The following is a 17,404-nucleotide window of genomic DNA, read 5'->3' as shown; positions in this document are numbered from 1 at the left end:
ACCGGCTGGCAGGGCCGAGGAGCGGGGCCGCAGTCGCGGCCGTCCCGGGTGCCGCGCCTTCTCCTCTCCCGTGGGTCCCGCTGCGCCGCCGTGAGGGGCTGCTCCGCCTCCTCACCCCCCTCTCCCCGTTCCCAGCCGCGCCGCTGGCTCCCCTGGGCTTCTGCGTCGGCAAATGGTTGGGCCGGAGGATGCCGGAGCTCAGGGCGGTGCAGCCTTGCTTCCCTCGGGCCGGGAGGAGGAGGAGGAGGAGGAGGCGGCGGAGGAGGAGGCGACGGCGGCGGACGACGACGACAGTGGCGACAACGCGAAAGCGGGCGGCCAGCGAGATGGGGGCCGGGAGGGCCCCGAGGCCCGGTTGCATCGCTACTTGGCCGGTAAGCGGCGACCCAACGGAGACGCGTGCGGCGGAGGGAGGATGACCAACGGGGACGCCGGCTTCCTGCTGCCGCCGCCGCCGCCGCCGCCGCTGCCTCCGGAGAATCCGGCTCGCTCAGAGGAGCCGCCCCGGCCGCCGCCGCCGCCGCCTTCGGAGCGCAAGGAAGGGAAGCTGCACAACGGCGGTTGCGCCTTCTTTCTGCCCGGGGCCGAGAGCGGGAGCTCCTTGGAGGAAGTGCTGAAGAGCTGCAGCCTCTCGAGGGTGAGCGGGGCCCCCGCCTCGGGGCCAGCCGCCACTCCGGCCATGTCCCCGTCCCCGTCCCCGTCGTCCTCTTCTTCCTCGGGGAGCCCCTCGCCAACTTCGGAGCCAGCGGAGAGCCTGTCATCCCCGGCGAGGGGCCTCCCTTGTTTGCCCTCCTTGGCCTTCATGGACATCAACCTCCACTCCCGCAACACCTTCGAGGTGAGCCGCCGCCGCAGCGCCCCGGAACATTGGCAGCCGCCTCTGTCGCAGCCGCCGCCGCCACAGCAGCCGCCACAGCAGCCGCCCTCCTCCTCCTCCTCCTCCCTCGCGTCCGCCGCCAGCGCCGGTGCGGCTGCCGCCGGCGGGCCAGACCACCAAGGGGACCGGGCCAGGCGGGTGGGCGGCCTCGCCGGGTCCAGCTTCGCAGAGTTCTTCACGAGGTAAATGATTCCTATTGAGCCTCTTTGGTTCCTCCCCGGGGGGGGGGGAGGGAAGGTACGTGGTGTGTGTTTCCCAGACAAGATGTCGACCTTGTGCTCAAGTCATTAAACTGGAGTCACCAGGGATTCCTGAGTCTTTCCTTGTTGTCATTTATACCCGGCGTCTTGGCAGTTAAGCTTTGGAGGGGAAATCATGTGGTATCGTTTGCTTCTGGGAGTCAGGGAAGGGAGCTTCGAAGGAGGTATCATGTAAAATCCCTTAATTGCCTTAGAGGGAACCGGTGGTGTGTAGTTTTCTGGCTAGTATCCTTGCAGTTTAATCCACTCTGCTAATGGAACTGGCCGGCAAGTCAAAAGTTTAAGGGAATAGTTGTGAAAGAAGTGTCGAAGTTACATATAAATAGTATTTCGATGGGATCATTACTTTCTCTTTTCTTTTCTTAAATGTGTGTTTTTTACGCCTGGTCTCAAAGGAACACATCATTTTTTAAGTCCTTGTTTTCTCTGCTCAGTTCTGTCTCAATGTAGGAAGTTCTGCCTGTAAATGTGAGTCTGCAATCATGTTTATACTTCAGTGCTGTGTTACTCTCTGAAATTGAGACTGTTTTGTGAACTTAGAGCTGAGATAGATTCTATATAAAATTTCCTAAATATCTGAGTCTTATATTCATAGCATTGTTTTGCACTGAGTCTTTGACATCCAAGCTGTTTTTTATTGGATCTCGTGGATTTGACTTATGTGTCTGTATATAATTGCTATCAATTTTTTTGTTTAATCAGTCTTGTTAATCAGCAAGGTGATACAAACATTTGCATAGTGCTCTGCTCCAGTACTTCAGTTAAACATTTCCCAACAGGCACATGCTATATCTTTGTTTAAGCATGGATTGCTCCTTGTGACATCTGAAAGAACACACCTTGATACATTATTAGCACTTAGTTGATTGGGCCTATCCAGTCTCTCTGCATTTTTCTGGAGTGACTGCCCAAGAACAGTTGAGTAGATTCAGTACTGTTACAAAGCTTACTCAAACTACCGTAGTTAAATGCTAATGGATTTAATAACTTCTTTATTATATTTCACTGTATGATGGCATTTTTTTTTTATAATCCTAACTGTACTTGGGATATCAGACTCCAAATTGAGAATTTCTAGATCAGAAAATAAGAATTTCCAGTTGTAAGCCAGTGGTGGGTTTTTATACAGTACTGTGATGTTTCAAGTTAACCAACTCTTAGAATGAAAACATACATTGATGTTGGCAATGAAGAAACAACACATTCTGCTTTGCTGAATTTTATATTATTCATTTCCTTAAGCCATGTTAACTTAGAAGCAATTTTTAAAACATCATTTGCTTCTTGGATATTAGTCTTACAGGTGACCATTTACAGTTAGATGCTGATCTTTGCATCTCAAGTGTTTAAGACATTTTTCTCCCAGGCCTAGCATGACCAAAAGAGGTGCAGGAATGAGTAGAAAAAGAAGCTATAATGTGCAAAGTTGGTTGAAATATCCCACAAATCCTTTGAATGTTGATGTAATTGTTACATCATTGCCTTAAGAGGAGGAGGGGTAGGACTGGGAGTGAGTACTGAAATTTCAGCATCAGCATGTGCGATCCTTCTGCTGAGTAACTATTTGATGCCATCCTGCTACTTACTGCCATTTTTTTCTCTTGTCACATTCTATTTGTTCTTGAACAGCTACTATGGCACCAGCAGCTTTGACATTTTTTCAGAAACAGTTCTGCATTTTATTGCAACTGAAATTCTTACCACCTCAGAATATAACTTTATATAACAAAGGAAGATATTTGTGGCATGTCATATAAGGAAATGTGCATGTTATCTTTTAACTACAGGAGGTTTTAGCATTGTATTGTAAATAATCCTGAACTCTGACCTGGACTGATCTTTCTTTTTAAAAAGTATTTCTTTAGCATCCTCCACTGATTTGTTTTGAAAAATTACATTAGAAAAATAGTTTGGATACAAGAAACATGTCTAAATATTTTAAGTTATAATTTAAAGTAGCAGGTATAATGTAATACTATAATGAAAGTTGGTTGTACTGTCTTAAGCTGTATTCTGATACTGTGTGCAACAAATTTTTCATGATATAGCCATTCACTTGAGTGATTGTGTTGCTTACTGAACTCCTGGAATTACAGTTATCACAGTTAGTCATCTTACGTTGACCTGTTGCAAAAGCTGGCATAGCATACATTTTCACATGCCTGCTGATGGCTATTTACAATAGCTTCTGAAAGGAAGAAAAAAAAAAGACAGAGACTCTGCTACAATATTGTGTGAATGGCAACTTGTTTCTTTTCACTAGCAAACCATAGCCCTCTTTGGGATTTTTAGTGAGGAGGACTAGATTTACCCTTATAACTTTCATACAAGCTACTGTATAGCTTTCATGCACTTGTGTGCATCAATTATGATTACAATATATCACAGAAATGAGTACACCCCCTCACATTTCATAAATATTTTAGTATATCTTTTCATGTGACAACACTGAAGAAATGAGATGTGGCTACAATGTAAAGCTGTGAGTACACAGCTTGTATAACAGTGTAAATGTGCTGTCCTTTCAAAATAACCCAACACACAGCCATTAATGTCTAAACCTCTGGCAACAAAAGGGAGTAAACTCCTAAATGACAATGTCCAAATTGAGCCCAAGTAGCCATTTTCCCTCCCGGGTGTCATGAGACCCATTAGTGTAACAAGTCTCAGATGTGAAGGGGGAGCAGATATTATCGCTCTCACTCTCTGACAGGTTACTGGAAGTTTCACATGGCACCTCATGGTAATGAACTATCTGAGGATCTGAAAAAACAAATTGTTGCTCTACATAAAGATGGCCTAAGCTATAAGAAGATTGCCAAAACCCTGAAACTGAGCTGCAGCACGGTGGCCAAGACCATACAGCAGTTTAACAGGACAGGTTCCACTCAGAACAGGCAGCACCATGGTGGACCAAAGAATTTGAGTGCCCGTGCTCAGTGTCATATCCAGAGGCTGGCTTTGGGAAATAGATGTATGAGTACTGCCAGCATTGCTGCAGAGGTTGAAGGGGTTGGGGGTCAGCCTGTCAGTGCTCAGACCATATGCTGCACACTGCATCAAATTGGTTTTGAGGGCTGTTGTCCCAGAAGGAAGCCTCTTCTAAAGATGATGCACAAGGAAGCCCGCATAGAGTTTGCTGCAGACAAGCAGACTAAGGACATGGATATCTGGAACCATGTCCTGTAGTCTGATGAGACCAAGATAAACTTATTTGGTTCGGATGGTGTCAAGTGTGTGTGGCGGCAGCCAGGTGAGGAGTCCAAAGACAAATGTGTTGTGCGTACAGTCAAGCATGATGGTGGGAGTGTCATGGTCTGGGGCTGCATGAGTGCTGCTGGCACTGGGGAGCTACAGTTCATTGAGGGAACCATGAATGCCAACATGTACTGTGACATACTGAAGCAGAGCATGATCCCCTCCCTTTGGAGACTGGGCCGCAGGGCAGTATTCCAACATGATAACGACCCCAAAACACACTTCCAAAACGACCACTGTCTTGCTAAAGAAGCTGAGGGTAAAGGTGATAGACTGTCCAAGCATGTCTCCAGACCTAAACCCTATTGAGCATCTGTGGGGCATCCTGAAATGGAAGGTGGAGGTGCACAAGGTTTCTAACATCCACCAACACTGTGATGTCATCATGGAGGAGTCGAAGAGGACTCCAGTGGCAACCTGTGAAGCTCTGGTGAACTCTATGCCAAAGAGGGTTAAGGCAGTGCTGGAAAATAATGGTGGCACACAAAATATTGACACTTCGTGCCCAATTTGTATATTGTCACTTAGGGGTGTACTCACTTTTGTTGCCAGCGGTTTAGACATTAATGGCTGTGTTTTGCGTTATTTTGAGGGGACAGCACATTTACACTGTTATACAAGCTGTATAATCACTGCTTTATATTGTAGCCAAGTATCATTTCTTCAGTGTTGTCACATGAAAAGATATACTAAAATATTTATGAAATGTGAGGTGGTGTACTCACTTCTGTGATGTACTGTATATGCTGCCACTATTAATGACTTAATTTGAGCCAGGGTTTCATATCCAAGCATTCAGAAAGCATGTTGTTACATTTGCTTTAAATCACAGTGATGCTAGCTCTGCACATATCACACTGGCAACATATTATTGTAGTAGAACACTTTTATTCAAGATTACAGATAAACCATCCCCTCTCTAGTTTGGCTTCTTGTTCTTTCCTCAACACTCAGCATTCTGTGGTTGCTAAATATACTTGGTCTCCATAGTATTGCTTTTAGGTTTCCTTCCTTTAGGTTCTCTCTCCCTTGCTTCCTTTTCTGCTTCTGCAGATCTTGGGATGTCTCCAAACCTGCTGACCCCTCTTTTCTATGTGTTTCTATGGTAGCATTTGGGCTATGTGAGCAATAGACTCACCTCTGAACATGTGAAATGGAAGAGAATTACTGAAAGTTTTAAGGTAGATTTTATGTGTTGCTTTGTGCAGTAAGTCCACCTTAAAACTGAACACAGAAGAATAAACTAATAATGCTTAATTACTCCTGGGGTATGCATTTCAGACTGAAAACTGATATTAGGGATGTGACTTTGACATTAAAAGAAAATATGAAATAGGGTCTTGTTTTCATGTTCATGTTTTTTCATTGATTTCTGCAAGAGAGAATTTTTGTGTGTGTGTGTTCCCTTCCATTACACTTTTGTTCAGCCTGTTGTCTGTCAAACTGCCTGCAAATTTCTAATACTATTGGTATTGCAAGGGCTCCTGTCAGCAGTGAATCAGAACATCCAAGAAGGAGGAGTAGGAATTGGTTGAATCCAGCAGGGCCTGGATTGGTTGAAACTCAGAGTGCTTTAATTTGGTCATATTCTGGCTGTCCAACAAGGCCTTACAAATAGCAGAGAAGAGAAGGGAAACAAATGCAAGGGAGATAGGGAAAGTTACAGAAAATGGATTGCAGACTTCCAAAGAATAGCAAGGAGAGACAAGAAGGCCTTTTTAAATGAACAGTGCAAAGATATAGAGGAAAATAATAGAAAGGGAAAAATCTATTCAAGAAAATTGGAGATATTAAAGGAACATTTTTAAAGAATTAAGTTGTATCTGTGGAAAAGATATAGAATGTAAGGCTGAGATTGCTTTGTTATCAATATATGAGAACGTGGAATATGACAAAATGATTAAAGAATTGATAACTAATCTAATAACAGCAGCTAGATTGATTATTGCTAGACAGTGGAAATTAAAGACTGAATTACAAATTGAAGAATGGTATAAAGAAATATGGAATATAGCATTAAATGATAAATTAACTTGTAATTTAAAGATGAAGAAAGGAGAGTTGAAAAAGAATAATTTTTATGTAATATGGGGCAAATTTTTGGAATATGTGTTAATAAGGGGAAAAGGGAGAGCTCCAAATCAAGAATCTATGCAGTTCTGGAGAGGAGGACAATAGAAGAAGAAGAATGAGAAGAAGAAGAAAAAGAAGAATATGGCAAGAGGTCCCGTATATGGTGGTGGGGAACACTGTTATTGTGTTGTAAGTGTATATGTTTTATGTATATGATTTTTTTGTTATAGTTATAAATAAATAAATAAAAATATTAAAAAAAAAAAGAAAACATGGCTAACAACAAGGCCGTGGATGTGATGGCATTCCAATCGAACTATTTAAAATCTTAAAAAATTACGCTGTTAAGGTGCTGCACTCAATATGCCAGTGAGTTAGGAAAACTCAGCAGTGGCCAGAGGACTGGAAAAGATCAGTCTACATCCCAATCCCAAAGAAGGGCAGTGCCAAAGAATGCTCCAATTACCGTACAATTTTACTGATTTCACATACTAGCAAGGTTTTGCTCAAAACCCTACAAGGTAGGCTTCAGCAGAGTGTGGACTGAGAACTCCCAGAAGTACAAGCTGAATTTTGAAGGGGCAGAGGAACTAGAGACCAAATTGCTAACATGCACTGGATTATGCAGAAAGCCAGAGAGTTCCAGAAAAACATCTACTTCTGCTTCATTGACTATGCAAAAGCCTTTGACTGTGTGGATCACAGCAAACTATGGTAAGTTCTTAAAGAAATGGGAGTGCCTGACCATCTTATCCATCTCCTGAGAAATCTATATGTGGGACAGGAAGCAACAGTTAGAACTGGATATGGAACAACTGATTGGTTTAGAATTGGAAAAGGAATGCAACAAGGCTGTAGATTGTCTCCCTGCTTATATAACATATATGCAGAATACATTATCCGAAAGTCTGCACTGGATGAATCCCAAGCCGACAAGGCTGTAGATTGTCTCCCTGCTTGTATATGCAGGATACGTCATACAAAAGGCTGGACTGGATGAATCCCAAGCCGGAATTAAGATTGCTGGAAGAAGTACAGTGGGGTCTTGACGTGAGAACTTAATTCGTATTGGAAGGCGGTTCTCAAGTCAAAAAGTTCTCAGGTCAAATCTGCATTTCCCATAGGAATGCATTGAAAACCATTTGATCCGTATCTGCTCTTTTCCGTCCATAGAAACTAATGGGAAGCTGCTATTCTGCCTTCGACCACTAGAGGGGGATATTTTGTTTCTTTTTTTCTTATGTCAAGGAAGGTTCAGGGAAGGCAGGGAAAATACAGTCCAGGCAGTACAGTACCAGGCAGTCTCCCAGTCCACTCTCTAAACGCTGGGAGGAGTGAGGAAGCAGACAGGCACCCTTTTCACTGGCCAACAGTTAACTGAAAGTTCAAATTTTGCACTTTCCCTGCCTCCCACGTGGTTTTTTTCAGTTCTTAACTCAAATCTAAGTATGTAAGTCAAGTCAATATTTTCCTATGAGAGTGGTTCTTAAGTCAAAATGTTCTTAACTCAAGCCGTTCTTAAGTCAAGACCCCACTGTATCAACAACTTCAGATATGCAGATGATACCACTCTGAAAGTGAGGAGGAATTACAGAATGAGGGTGAAAGAGGAGAGCGCGAAAAATGGTCTGAAGCTCAACATCAAAAAAACTAAGATCATGGCCACTGGTCTCCATCACCTCCTGGCAAATAGAAGGGGAAGAAACGGAGGCAGTGTCAGATTTTACTTTCTTGGGTTCCATGAGCACTGCAGATGGTGACAGCAGCCACGAAATTAAAAGACGCCCTCTTCTTGGGAGAAAAGCCATGACAAACCTAGACAGCATCTTAAAAAACAGAGACATCACCTTGCCGACAAAGTTCTACATAGTCAAAGCTATGGTTTTTCCAGTAGCGATTTATGGAAATGAGAACTGGACCATAAAGAAGGCTGACCACCAAAGAATTGATGCTTTTCATCTGTGGTGCTGGAGGAGATTCTTGAGAGTCCCCTGGACTGCAAAGAGAACAAACCTATTCATTTTGGAGGAAATCAGCCCTGAGTGCTCACTGGAAGGACAGATCCTGAAGCTGAGGCTCCAATACTTTGGCCATGTCATGAGAAGAGAAGACTCCCTGGAAAAGACCCTGATGTTGGGAAAGTGTGAAGGCAAGAGGAGAAGGGGACGACAGAGGATGAGATGGTTGGACAGTGTCACCGAAAGTACCAACATGAATTTGACCCAACTCCGGGAGCCAGTGGAACACAGGAGGGCCTGGCGTGCTCTGGTCCATGGGGTCATGACTTAATGACTAAACAACAACAGACTACTTCAGGATTTGTTTAAATGGTAAGGAGTACAGATATATGTCAGATAGGTCAGTAACAAACCTTGAGTTAGTTGTATTAATAATGGAGTTTCATTCTCTGTTTCTGGAGAATGAGTAGTGAACGTCTATTGATCATGAACTTTTTAACAATTAAGTTACAGCAACTTCATGTGCATATGGTTTTGATTACAATTCACAGGTTTGTTTGAGCCTAGTACCAGAATGATTTTACTAATTATCATTTGGTTACTGGTATATATTAAGCTTAGCAGGACATGGTGGCGCTGCAGGGTGACTGCAGAAGCCTCTGTGCTGCAAGGTCAGAAGACGAGCAGTCGTAAAATTGAATCCACACGATGGAATGAGCTCCCATCGCTTGTCCCAACTCCTGCCAACCTAGCAGTTTGAAAGCATGCAGATGCATGTAGATAAATAGGTACCACCTTGGTGGGAAGGTAATGGTGTTCCATGTCTAGTTGCGCTAGACCACGGAAACCGTCTACGGCTTGGAGTCAGAGATGAGCACCACACCCTAGAGTCAGACATGACTGGACTAAATTTCAAGTGGAATGTTTACCTTATATATTGAGCTTAGAGATAAGTGAAACAAGTACAGTGGTGCCTCACATTACAAGCGCTCCGTTTGACGACGAAATCGCTATACGTTGATGTTTTTGCGATTGCAAAAGTGATTGCAAAACAATGTTCCCTATGGGGGAATTTCGCTTTGCGATGATCGGTCCCCTGTTTCGGTAACCGATCATCGCAAAGCGATGATTTTTGCACAGCTGATTGGTGGTTTCAAAATGGCCACCGGCTAAAAAAAATGGCCTTCCACTGTTTTCTGGCACAGATTCTCGCTGCACAGGTAGCAAAAATGGCTGCGCTATGGATGATCTTCGCTGGACGGTGAGTTTCAAGCCCCTAGGAACGCATTAATCGAGTTTTAATGCGTTTCTATGGGCTTTTCAAAATCGCATAACAAAGTTTTCGTTTTACAGTGATTTTTTGCGGAATGAATTAACGTCGTCATGCGAGGCACCACTGTAATATTTCAGTATTCAGGTTTCTTAATTAGAATTGACTTCAAATGTTGAAGTGAGCATGTTACAATGATAACACATTGATTTTGAAAATCTGAATTGCTAAATAGTTACGTTAACCAAGGCACCTAAAGTACTCTGCTGTATAAAGCACACATTGGAAATAATCTGTTTCGCGATAGGAAAATGTTTTTGCTCTATCTTGGCTGATCTGAACTAAATATTATCCTTTTTTACTTATAAAGGAGCATTTGCTATTTACCATGTTGGTTCCAAATGAGATTTGGAGCATAAGGACAATAATAACCAGTGAATGGACACAAATACCTAAATATAATTATTAAAAACTATTTACTACATTGTTTGAGTTCTTATGAAACTGTTTAAAAACAAAATATTCTGATGTTTCTTTTTTCTTGCATTTTTCTTAACTTTTATGTTTCTGTATTATTTTGAACACTGTTCCTAAGAAGTAAATCCTGTTGAACAGTGTAATATATCTCTGAATACACATGCAAAAGGTTGTGCTTTAAGATGACATTTCAGGCCATTAGATGTTTTACATCTCCAGGGCTTCATCTGTCTGTACTTAAGAGAGAGTTTAGAGAAATCTGTTCTGAACAGTGCTTATCTGCCCTAAAATGAATAATAGTGATTGTGTAGAATCACTTCTCCACTGAATTAAAGGCTTATGTATGAATAGTTCTTCCCACAACCTGCTTGAAAAGTTGCTGAACTTGAATTTTGGAGCATTGCAATGTGCAGTGACATGTTTTGCTGTGCTCTGGCTTGCAGTTATTATTTTTCAGAAATCTAATTTTATTCCAATTAAAACAAATTAGACTACTACTAGGATAAGCCAAAGGTATAAGAACAAGTTGGTGGTCTTTTACCATTTTTAAAATTGAAATAATTCTGAAAGCATAGTTGGAGCCAAATGTCTTGAGGTTTTAAACTTACGTTGACTGTAGATTAACTCTGCTTTTCCTGGTATGACTTAACGTTTCTCTTTCATATTTGTGGAGGTGATACTTCTCTGTGTACTGAATGACTTTCACAGCTACCAATTTCACCTTTGTTTCAACATGCTCCATAGAGCTGGAAAATGCTCTACCTAGTACATGTATATAAGCAAAAGTAAGTGTTAATAGACAATTACCCTGTCTACGGACAACAATGCCTTTGCACAATTAAAATTAGGATTCCAGCTGTGCCAGTTTCTTGAGAGGGCTGATCTTGCCATGGTGACACATGCCCTAGTTACATCTTGACTACATTACTGTAATGTGCTTTACGTGGGGCTGCCTTTGGAAAATGTTCAGAAACTCCAGAGGGTCCAAAATGCAGCAGCCTGATTGCTACGTGGGGCTGGTTACAGAGCTCTTGTGACCCTCCTGCTACAGCAGGCTGCTGGTCCGTTTCCAGGCACAGTTCGAAGTGCTGGTCTTAACCTATAAAGCCCTAAGCAGTTTGTGTCCAAGCTAAGTGCTGGTCTTAACCTATAAAGCCCTAAGCAGTTTGTGTCCAAGCTATCTATGTAAAAGACCATATTTCCCTATATGAGCCTACCCGGGCTTTAAGATCATCAGAGGAGGCCTTTCTCTTGGTTCCACCACCTTCACAGGTGCACTTGGTGAGGACACATGAAAGGGCCTTTTCTGTTGCTGCTTCCAGGCTCTAGAACTCCCTCCTGTGAGAAGCTAGGCTGGCCCCATCATTCCTGTCCTCCTGAAAGCAGCAAAGACCTTTCTCCAGTGAGGCTTTCCCTTAATAACTGGTGGTCTAAGAGGGATTTTTTAAATTTTCCTTATAAGGATAGTATAGGTGAGGGACAACTGGTATGGGGTACTCTCAGAGGGGATGGATTTGAATGGATACATTACAGATCATTATTTTCCATAGTAATTCTATACATTCTATCTAGTACTATTTCTACATCTCAAAAAGAAATAAAAAGAGTGAGCAAAAGGGAAAATCAAATTTGGACCGTTATATTATTGTTCTGATTATTGATTATACAGCTGATAGTCTTTATCCATTTTCATATTTTTTTTCTTATTTCCCAAGGGATATGCTTCAGTGTCTTCAGATTCCTTCCTTCTCTTCGCTTGTCTTGCGTTGCTTTCAGAATTTTGTCTCTGTATATGGTTTTAATGAATCTAATTTGGATTGCTCTTGAGGGATGATTTTTTAGTATATATACTGAGGAAGTTCTTCTGGCCGCATCTATATTATACTTAATTTCACCCTTTTCATAATCAGGCCAGTCTGATAGAAAATCAGTTGTAACTTCTAAGAGGTCTTCATTTTGAGTTTCTGGTAGATTCTGTACTTTCAGAATATTCTTCATCTGGGTTTGAGTTCTTGATGTCTCATGTTGGGTTTAGTCTGATTTCAACTTTTCCTGTCCTTCTGAAGTTGTATTACAGTGGTGCCCCGCATAGTGACGATAATCCGTTCCAGAAAAATCGTCGCTATACGGATTTGTTGGTATGCAAAATAAAAACCCCATAGGAATGCATTAAAACCCTTTTAATGCGTTCCTATGGGCAAAAAACTCACCTTAAAGCGAAAATCCTCCATACGGCGGCCATTTTCGCTGCCCGGTAAGCGAGGAATCCGTCCCTAAACACAGCGGGCGGCCATTTCTTTTACCTGACGGCCATTTTGGAACTGCCGATCAGCTGTTCTAAAAACATCGCTATGCGAAAATTGGTAAGCGAAACAGCTTACCGATCATTGCAAAGTGATTTTTTACCATCGCTGTCCTAATTGTAAATTTATGTCCTTCTGTTGTTTGGAAAGGTCAGACACTTTAGTTTTCAGAGCTGAAGTACCGGACTTAATTTCATCAAATTTTCTATCCAAATGGGCATGGTGCTTATAAACTTCTCAAAATATTCTTTCGTTAGTAAAGAGGACTGAGTCCTCTTTCTCAATCTCAGTGGTGTAGTTTCTGGTGCTGGACTTCCTTTCCCCACCTTAGGTTTTGCAGCCATTTTTTGCATTTCCAAAAAACAAACAAACAAACAAAAAAGAAAACAAAAAAACCTACAACCCTTTATATAACAGTTCTACAATATTCTCCTCCGGTGGGCCAAGAGTTGTGATCAGCACCAACTCTAGCATTAAAGTCTCCGAGAATGAACAGCGGCTCTCTCTCAGGGACGTTTTTGATAGTAGCTGCCAAATCGTCATAGAATTTGTCTTTGACTTCTGTTGTGGATGACAGTGTTGGTGCATATGCAGTGATGAGGGTGACCAGTCCCGCTGATGAGTGGAGCTGCAGAGACAGGATTCTTTCACTCCCCACAGTAGGTGGAACAATGGATCTCAGCAGAGTATTTCTGACCGCAAAGCCAACACCATATTCCCTGGTCTCGTTCAATGGTTTTCCCTGCCAGAAGAATGAGAAGTTTTTTTCTTTGACAGATCCCATGTCTGGCAATCTCGTCTCTTGCAGGGCAACAATGTCCATCTGCAGTCTACTCAGTTCAATGTCGATAACAGCTGTCTTGCGCACGTCGTCTATTTCCTGCAGGTTGTCAGAAAAGCCAGGGGTCATTGTCCGAACATTCCAGGTTCCCAACTTTAGGGCAGATGTTTTCTTTTGATTGTTGCGTGGTGCATGGTTATTGATCTGTTTTCCGGCTCTCTGACCATCAGAAGTAGTCCCTGGCATCATGCTCTGTGCCAATCGAGCAAAACGTATAACCAGTAACTGCTAGTTCCTGTGTTATTTCGACACTGTATGCAAAGCTGGAGTGTCCTCTCCAGAGCACGAAGCCTGGGTAGAATAATATGGAGGATAGGCTGTTACCCAAGCAGAAAATCCCCCCTCTCCACGTCACTGAAATAGTCCAATGGAGAGGCAAGAGCCAATACAACTGGTTCCAGCGACGTCGCAGGAGTTGGCAGAACAACACGAACTGTCTACGGGACTCCGGCTCCGGATTTTGCCTCGAGGTTATCTCCTGAAGCCTTTTCCATGAGTGGATATAGCCACAAGGCAGTGGAGGTTTGAAATCCGAGTTTTCCTTCTCCTAGATGGGCTGCCTTACATGGCTGACGAGTCCCACCTACCCGGCCTGCTCCCTAATAGTGTGGAAGTATGATCCTACTCCTGAAACATTCCTGCCGCCAGGTGTAAGAAATACTATTTGGCTATCCTATTTAGCAGATTAAAGTAAAAAAATAGAGTGAGAGGATTTCGCGCGCCGTTAGGCGCGCGCTTCTGCAGGCACTAATTTAAAGCCAAAGCCCCGCCCCCTCAGACCATGTGGTCAAAGGGTCAGCCTACCAGGAAGAACTCACCAACTAAAATGGCCCCCAAGCTCAGCTCCCTCCTGCCTCTGCTTCCTCTTCAGGAAAGGGGCTTAGAGCTTCTGCAGGCACTAATTTAAAGCCAAAGCCCCGCCCCCTCAGACCATGTGGTCAAAGGGTCAGCCTACCAGGAAGAACTCACCAACTAAAATGGCCCCCAAGCTCAGCTCCCTCCTGCCTCTGCTTCCTCTTCAGGAAAGGGGCTTAGAGCTTCTGCAGGCACTAATTTAAAGCCAAAGCCCCGCCCCCTCAGACCATGTGGTCAAAGGGTCAGCCTACCAGGAAGAACTCACCAACTAAAATGGCCCCCAAGCTCAGCTCCCTCCTGCCTCTGCTTCCTCTTCAGGAAAGGGGCTTAGAGCTTCTGCAGGCACTAATTTAAAGCCAAAGCCCCGCCCCCTCAGACCATGTGGTCAAAGGGTCAGCCTACCAGGAAGAACTCACCAACTAAAATGGCCCCCAAGCTCAGCTCCCTCCTGCCTCTGCTTCCTCTTCAGGAAAGGGGCTTAGAGCTTCTGCAGGCACTAATTTAAAGCCAAAGCCCCGCCCCCTCAGACCATGTGGTCAAAGGGTCAGCCTACCAGGAAGAACTCACCAACTAAAATGGCCCCCAAGCTCAGCTCCCTCCTGCCTCTGCTTCCTCTTCAGGAAAGGGGCTTAGAGCTTCTGCAGGCACTAATTTAAAGCCAAAGCCCCGCCCCCTCAGACCATGTGGTCAAAGGGTCAGCCTACCAGGAAGAACTCACCAACTAAAATGGCCCCCAAGCTCAGCTCCCTCCTGCCTCTGCTTCCTCTTCAGGAAAGGGGCTTAGAGCTTCTGCAGGCACTAATTTAAAGCCAAAGCCCCGCCCCCTCAGACCATGTGGTCAAAGGGTCAGCCTACCAGGAAGAACTCACCAACTAAAATGGCCCCCAAGCTCAGCTCCCTCCTGCCTCTGCTTCCTCTTCAGGAAAGGGGCTTAGAGCTTCTGCAGGCACTAATTTAAAGCCAAAGCCCCGCCCCCTCAGACCATGTGGTCAAAGGGTCAGCCTACCAGGAAGAACTCACCAACTAAAATGGCCCCCAAGCTCAGCTCCCTCCTGCCTCTGCTTCCTCTTCAGGAAAGGGGCTTAGAGCTTCTGCAGGCACTAATTTAAAGCCAAAGCCCCGCCCCCTCAGACCATGTGGTCAAAGGGTCAGCCTACCAGGAAGAACTCACCAACTAAAATGGCCCCCAAGCTCAGCTCCCTCCTGCCTCTGCTTCCTCTTCAGGAAAGGGGCTTAGAGCTTCTGCAGGCACTAATTTAAAGCCAAAGCCCCGCCCCCTCAGACCATGTGGTCAAAGGGTCAGCCTACCAGGAAGAACTCACCAACTAAAATGGCCCCCAAGCTCAGCTCCCTCCTGCCTCTGCTTCCTCTTCAGGAAAGGGGCTTAGAGCTTCTGCAGGCACTAATTTAAAGCCAAAGCCCCGCCCCCTCAGACCATGTGGTCAAAGGGTCAGCCTACCAGGAAGAACTCACCAACTAAAATGGCCCCCAAGCTCAGCTCCCTCCTGCCTCTGCTTCCTCTTCAGGAAAGGGGCTTAGAGCTTCTGCAGGCACTAATTTAAAGCCAAAGCCCCGCCCCCTCAGACCATGTGGTCAAAGGGTCAGCCTACCAGGAAGAACTCACCAACTAAAATGGCCCCCAAGCTCAGCTCCCTCCTGCCTCTGCTTCCTCTTCAGGAAAGGGGCTTAGAGCTTCTGCAGGCACTAATTTAAAGCCAAAGCCCCGCCCCCTCAGACCATGTGGTCAAAGGGTCAGCCTACCAGGAAGAACTCACCAACTAAAATGGCCCCCAAGCTCAGCTCCCTCCTGCCTCTGCTTCCTCTTCAGGAAAGGGGCTTAGAGCTTCTGCAGGCACTAATTTAAAGCCAAAGCCCCGCCCCCTCAGACCATGTGGTCAAAGGGTCAGCCTACCAGGAAGAACTCACCAACTAAAATGGCCCCCAAGCTCAGCTCCCTCCTGCCTCTGCTTCCTCTTCAGGAAAGGGGCTTAGAGCTTCTGCAGGCACTAATTTAAAGCCAAAGCCCCGCCCCCTCAGACCATGTGGTCAAAGGGTCAGCCTACCAGGAAGAACTCACCAACTAAAATGGCCCCCAAGCTCAGCTCCCTCCTGCCTCTGCTTCCTCTTCAGGAAAGGGCTAGAGTTGGTGCTGATCACAACTCTTGGCCCACCTGTCTAGGCCGTTTTGGCATTGGGAAGATGAATGAAAATGGCCAACGTTTGCTGGAGTTTTGCTGTTATTATGGTCTTTGTGTCACCAACACATTCTTTAATACAAAGCCTCAACACAAAGTTTCCTGGAGACATCCAAGATCGAAGCATTGGCATCAGCTTGATTTGATCCTCACTAGACGTTCTAGCTTATCTAGTATTACGATCACACGCAGTTACCAGAGTGTTGATTGTGACACTGATCATTCCCTGGTGTGTAGCAGAATAAAACTGCAAACAAAGAGATTGTATCACACTAAAAAGGAAGGAAAACCACGTATAGATATCAACAAGATTCGCAATCAAAGAAAAGTGGAGGAATTTGCCCAAGCGCTTCAGGAAACCCTTCCAGGCCCGGCTGATGCGAATGCACCTGAACGATGGGAACACTTCAAGAACGCTGTTTATAACACTGCCTTGTCCACATTTGGCAAGAAGACCAAAAAGACGGCTGACTGGTTCGAAGCCCATTCAGAGGAGCTGATTCCAGCCGTCGAGGATAAGAGGAGAGCTCTAGCAGCATACAAAGCCTGTCCTAGTGAGTACAACTTGCAGGCTCTTCGAGCTGCTCGTAGCCAAGTCCAACAGACTGCCAGGAGATGTTCCAATGATTATTGGCTTCAGCTCTGCTCTCAGATACAGATAGCAGCGGACACAGGTAACATCAAGGGAATGTATGATGGTATCAAGCAGGCTTTAGGTCCAATACAGAAGAAATCTGCTCCCTTGAAGTCTACTACAGGCGTGATCATCCAGGATCGAGCACAGCAGATGGAACGTTGGGTACAGCACTACTCTGAGCTATATTCTAAAGAGAATGTAGTAACGGAAGAGGCACTAAATAACATTGAGTGCCTGCCTCTCTTGGAAGAGCTGGACAGTGAACCAACTTTAGCAGAAATAAAAGCAGCCTTGGATTCCCTTGCCTCTGGCAAGGCACCTGGAAAGGACAACATCCCCGTTGAAGTTTTGAAGTGTTGTAAAGAGATCATCACCACTGAGCTGTATGAACTCTTTTCTC

General features: G+C 44.6%; 1 protein-coding gene across 3 annotated transcripts in view; it reads left to right on the top strand.

Annotated features, from left to right (window-relative positions):
• The first annotated feature begins 33 nt into the window (after window positions 1–33).
• Window positions 34–17,404, top strand: part of TBC1D12 (TBC1 domain family member 12) — an 83,460-nt gene continuing 66,089 nt past the window's right edge. For 2 of the 3 annotated variants that reach the window (XM_072995308.2, XM_072995306.2), the window contains exon 1: window positions 35–1,059. In XM_072995308.2, the coding sequence (XP_072851409.2) occupies window positions 173–1,059 (887 nt within the window). In that variant the 5' untranslated portion in view covers window positions 35–172. Of the gene's footprint in view, window positions 1,060–17,404 lie in introns of all 3 variants that reach the window. The other variant, XM_072995305.2, reaches the window with a different exon arrangement.

The sequence above is a fragment of the Pogona vitticeps genome, chromosome 3 (assembly GCF_051106095.1).
Source record: "Pogona vitticeps strain Pit_001003342236 chromosome 3, PviZW2.1, whole genome shotgun sequence".
NCBI lineage: Eukaryota > Metazoa > Chordata > Lepidosauria > Squamata > Agamidae > Pogona > Pogona vitticeps.
The sequence above is the reverse complement of the archived record's forward strand: the minus strand, read 5'-3'. Positions and strand labels throughout refer to the sequence as shown.